Source organism: Gossypium hirsutum, chromosome A03 (assembly GCF_007990345.1).
Source record: "Gossypium hirsutum isolate 1008001.06 chromosome A03, Gossypium_hirsutum_v2.1, whole genome shotgun sequence".
NCBI classification, from domain to species: Eukaryota; Viridiplantae; Streptophyta; class Magnoliopsida; order Malvales; family Malvaceae; genus Gossypium; species Gossypium hirsutum.
In genome coordinates, this window is record NC_053426.1 from 12,196,771 (window position 1) to 12,202,268 (window position 5,498).

Sequence of the window (5,498 nt, forward strand, 5' to 3'; positions counted from 1 at the left end):
TGATTAGTCTAGATCTTTACTTGTCAATTAATTGTAAAATTCGTATCCAATTTTAAATAAATAATAATTTCTTTTTCATAATTTAAAAAATCGAATAATTATAAAATTATAAAATTATTAGTTAAATAAAAATTGTAAAAAGAAATAAAAATCTTTACAATACTAATATAATAAATTGTCAAAGATTGTAAGTTGGCTTTTACATTTTGATGGTGAAGTTTAAACAAATTTTAAGGAAAAATGTATGAACTTCTAATGGTTATTTCATACACAGTTTAAAGATGTATAAATTATCAAAGAATATAAGTTCTTTTTTACATACTGATAGTGAAATTTAAATAAATTTTAAGAACAAATATTTGGACCGGAAGAATGGCTAAAATCAAAATAAAAAGTTGAAATATGCTACTAATTTCTGTATTTAAATTTTTTTTGGAGGAGTAATTATAAAAAAGTTAATTTGCTATTAAAAAAAGTCAAATCTAACAGTCCATGGGTGTTTATTTTAATTTTAAATGATTTGAGTTTGAATTATTATTATACGGAAAATAAATCTTGATTTAAAAATTATAATTCAATTATTAATAATATTAGGGTAAATTATTGTAGAAGTCATTGTATTTTTGTCACTAAATTATAAAAAGTTATAAAATAATTATCTATTTATCTAATTTTGTCTTTTTTGTCACCAATTAATTAATATAAAAATAAAAACATTCAAAAATCTGAAATAATTGAGTGAAAAAATAAAACAAAACAAAATAATTAAATTATCATTTTATAACTTTTCTTAATAACTAACAAAAAAAAACCATAATTAAAGGACCATCAGTGTTGTTTACCCATTTTATAAAATTTACCCAATGGTATTTAATTATCGCATATGATGTAATTGATAGAAAATAAATTTTAATTGAAAAGTTAATAATTACACTTAAAATTGTAAATAAAAAATTAGAAATTCTTGTTAAACGATAAGACCACATTTCCATTTCCTCTCTCCAAACCAGCCGGTCCAAACCAATTCCCTTCAAAATTTTCAGTTCCCGTAAAAAAGAAAAAAAAATTGAAAAGACAAGAAATCACACAAAACCAGTAATCACAGGCGAACCGGAACATCACAAAATGGCCCTTTCTACTTCACCTCCACTCTGAGCCGCCTCCAATCCCCTGGTTGTTGCAAAGGTTAAAGAGAAACCGGAGAACTGGAGCGAGTAGAGGACTGAAGCATCGACTATGGGAACGACTACGACTACGACTAGCCTTGATGCGGGAGGCGAAGACCGGGTTATGGCGGCGGCTCAGCAGATAGTGAAGAGTCTCAACACTGCAAAAGAGGTTCGTGAAGATATGCTTTTGATTTTCTCGAGCTTCGATAACCGCTTATCCAACATCACCAATTTAATAAAAAAAGACTCTGACAGTACCGGCGTCCGGTTTGACGCCGCCGAGAAAGTGATCCTCCGGTGGGATTCTTCCTCATCTAACCCTGACGCTTCCCGTCACTCTCTTCCTTGGGAAGACTCTCCCCATGAAGCCGCCGAGTTCCTCTCAGCGGTTGACGAAATCCTTAAATTGGTTGTTGATGTGTCGATTCGGTCCGATAATGAAACCATGGACCGGGCAGAGGCCGCTGTTCAGTTGGCAATGTCGAGGCTAGAAGATGAGTTTCGGCTTATTTTGATTAGGAACACCGTCCCACTCGACGCGGAGGGGCTTTACGGTTCGATCCGGAGGGTTTCCCTTTCTTTCGCAGCGAATGAAGGGGAGATTGATGAGGAATTTGAGAGTTTCGGAGAGGTTGATAGCGTAAGAGGGTGCTTTCACGAGCGAGGAGCGAGTTTGGGAGATGATTTATGTGTTGATTTGATAAATGCTGATGCTGTTGTGGAGTTGAAGGAGATTGCAGACCGGATGATCCGGTCTGGCTATGAAAAAGAGTGCGTTCAAACTTATAGTAATGTTAGGCGTGATGCTTTGGATGAGTATTTGGTGATTCTTGGAGTTGAGAAGTCGAGTATTGAGGAAGTTCAGAAGATTGACTGGAAAGCTTTGGATGAAAAGATGAAGAAATGGATTCAGGCAATTAAGATTACTATTAGGGTTCTTTTGAGTGGGGAAAAGAGGCTTTGTGATCAGATCTTTAATGGTTTCGATTCGATCAAAGAAATTTGTTTTAGTGAGACTGCTAAAGGATGTGTAATGCAGTTATTGAATTTTGGCGAAGCAGTGGCTATCGGGAAAAGATCATCTGAGAAGTTGTTTAGAATTCTGGATATGTATGATGTGTTGGCTGATGCATTGCTCGATCTTGAGATGATGATTACAGATGAATTCCTGTGTAGTGAAGCAAAGGGAGTGCTGTCTGGATTAGGTGATGCAGCAAAAGGGACTTTTGAGGAGTTTGAGAATGCTGTGAAGAGTGAGGCCTCAAAAAAACCTATGCAGAATGGTGAGATTCATCCACTTACACGTTATGTGATGAATTATGTCAAACTGCTTGTCGATTATAGCAAGACTTTGAATTTGTTATTGGAGAGTGATGAGCATGAAGAAGATGATGGATTACAGAGTGAAGATAGTGAGCTTGAGACTACGACTCCATTTGCTAAACGGCTGTTGTTGTTGATATCCTCTTTGGAGTCCAATCTCGAGGAGAAATCGAAACTGTATGAGGATGGTGCATTGCATTGTATATTTTTGATGAATAATATTCTGTATATAGTGCAAAAGGTGAAGGATTCTGAGCTGGGTAAGCTTTTGGGAGACAATTGGGTTCGTAAGCGGCGTGGCCAAGTACGACAGTATGCTACAAGTTATCTTCGGGCTTGTTGGATGAAAGCTCTGTATTGTCTGAAGGATGAAGGAATAGGTGGTAGCTCTAACAATGCCTCCAAGGTGACCTTGAAGGAGAGATTTAAGACCTTCAATGCATGTTTTGAAGAAATATATAGGATTCAGACAGGTTGGAAGGTCCCTGATCCTCAACTTCGTGAAGAGTTTCGAATTTCTATATCAGAGAAAGTAATTCCTGCTTATCGATCCTTCATGGGGAGATTTGGGAGTCAGCTAGAGAGTGGAAGGAATTCTGGAAAATACATTAAGTATACCCCAGAGGATCTGGAAAATTATCTATTGGATTTATTTGAAGGATCACCTCTCATTCTTCACCATATGAGAAGAAAAAATTCATAGGATAAGGACTCGTGTTAAAGGTATGGCCCTTGCACTCATCAAGGACTTGCTAGAGCAAGAGTTTATCTGTATATGTATCTAATGACCCCCTTTTGTTTTGTTTTTTTAAAGTTTGTATGTTTAATAAACACATTTTGTGAAAGTCAATTTTCACTCACTACGTATATTGCATCTTGTACATGTTTATAGCCTATAGTTGCCCTATGTGTGAATTTGTCTTGGTTCATGTATTTTATTTCACTAGTCACCCTAACCATCCATGTTTCTTCGATTCCTCATTTTTCTTTTAAGTATCTGTGTGATACCATATGTTACCTATTTTTTTACACGGTATAGAGACATGACTTTCCAAGACCACTTTATATACATGGAAAAACCTAGAAAAATTTGAACATACCCATGTGAGACATATATCCATTTATGACAATCATTCTAGTCTGATTAACATAGCTTAACATTGTGGCACTGATCAGCTTTGTTACCCGAACTTTTCATTCTTCTTTAAGTATCTATGTCTGACATATATGAATGTGATTATTGAGTATGATCTTTTAGATAATGTGATTATAATTAGAAAAAAGATTGAGCTACCCGTAACTGATACTCACTCGAGTCCAGATATCATAGCTAACAGGCACAAACATTTCAGTATTTAAAGCTTATTCTTTTGTTATCCTCTGCTATGGATAGGTGGTACCAGAGTAGGAGTGATATGTTGTTGATGAGTATTGTGAAAATTTTTGGTCCCACCTTGCGGATGTTTTCTATGGTTCTGTTCATGAAATATTGTGATGAATGTACAGTTTGATTAATTCCTGTAATTATTCAAAAAAGAGGAAGGAAATTGGATTGCAGCAGCATGTTATAATTATCAAAGTAATAATGGGAGGAATGAAGTTGAAAAACAAGATATTGTTGTTTGGTATCAATTTTCCACCTTGTATTGTGAGAATGGGAGTGAAGCCGGAGAAAGGGAAGGCATGACTGCTTAAGAGTCACTTTCAAGTTTGCATCTATGTAACCCAGACTCATGATGTCGCCTATAACCACATGTTTTCAGACATTTTGTGACAAACAAACGTGCAATGTCTTTGGTTAGAACGGGAACTCAAAAAGTTTTTTTTTTTTTGGGTAGATTTTGCATTAATTGCTCTATCTTTGCACAGATCATTTGTTATTTTGCCTATCCAACAATAAATTGCAGGGTCCATTAACCGCATCCCTTGGTTGTCCATTGAACACTAACTGTGGAAGTTACATTCGGATAGACAGGAACATCATACGAAAATAATACTCAAGACTTAACCCACCAACTGATACTTATTTAACTCTTTTTCTCATTTTGGTATAACTGTCAATTTTTAAATCTCTTAATTAAAAGTTTTTATATATATCCTCTTTCCTCCTTAAACCCTAAACTCATACCATTTACTAACTATTAAAACCCCGCTTCTTTCTTCATTGTCAATTTAACTTCCTGATATGTTAAAGAAATGGAGAAGTAATAAAACAAAGGGAGAAGCAAAATAGAATGAAAAAAAAAGTTTAAAGAACATAAAAAAAATTATTTAAAACGAAAAAAATATGGAGACTAATTGAATAATTTAACCTAAAATATTTGTTTGAAATATGATTTAATGTATCACGTCAGCTTACCGTTACACCGTTAATGGCAATTAATGGCTCAGTGACTAAAATGTTACAACACGATAACGTAAGTGATTAAAATGTAACATTTTCAAACATAAGTGACTAAAATATAACTTGAAGTAAACAAAAGAGACCATGGGTGTAGTTTACCCATACTTTAATGTTTGAAATAGGACATTATGAATACGTCAAATAGTCCCATCATCGTTCATCAAGTTTGCATGGTAACTAGGTTGTCAATTTTTTTTTAAGGTTTTCATAACCAAATTAATGGTTAGACCGGTTCGTTGCTTTGTCCAATTCGATTAAATAAATTATTAAAAAAATTAAAATTTAATTTAATCGGTTCAACTACTCGATCCAACAGAGTTTTTGTTTGGTTCAATTGGTCTATACCGACTTCTAGGTCAATCGATCTAAATTACCTTCTCCACACCTATACTCTGGTCCAACTAGTTCGGTCCAATTCAAACATCATTTATTTTTTTTTGAGAAATGTGAGAAAATATGAGAGAAAAAGAAAAAAGAAAAAGAAAATAGAAAGTATCTATAATCTATAATGTAATATTAATATATATCTATAATATATATAAAAGCACCGAATTTGGAAAACTTTTGAACCAATAGAAAATATCCTTAATTTTCTATCATAT

At 33.9% G+C, this 5,498-nt stretch overlaps 1 protein-coding gene across 1 annotated transcript; it reads left to right on the forward strand.

Moving 5' to 3' along the window:
- The first annotated feature begins 972 nt into the window (after window positions 1–972).
- On the forward strand, window positions 973–3,355 carry LOC107886241 (exocyst complex component EXO70B1). The gene has a single exon (XM_041108546.1). The coding sequence runs from the start codon at window positions 1,237–1,239 to the stop codon at window positions 3,193–3,195; it is 1,959 nt and encodes a 652-aa protein (XP_040964480.1). The 5' UTR covers window positions 973–1,236; the 3' UTR covers window positions 3,196–3,355.
- The last annotated feature ends 2,143 nt before the right edge of the window (window positions 3,356–5,498 follow it).

Coding starts and splice junctions, on each gene's coding strand:
- LOC107886241 (XM_041108546.1), top strand. CDS start 1,237: ATGGGAACGACTACGACTACGACTAGCCTTGATGCGGGAGGCGAAGAC.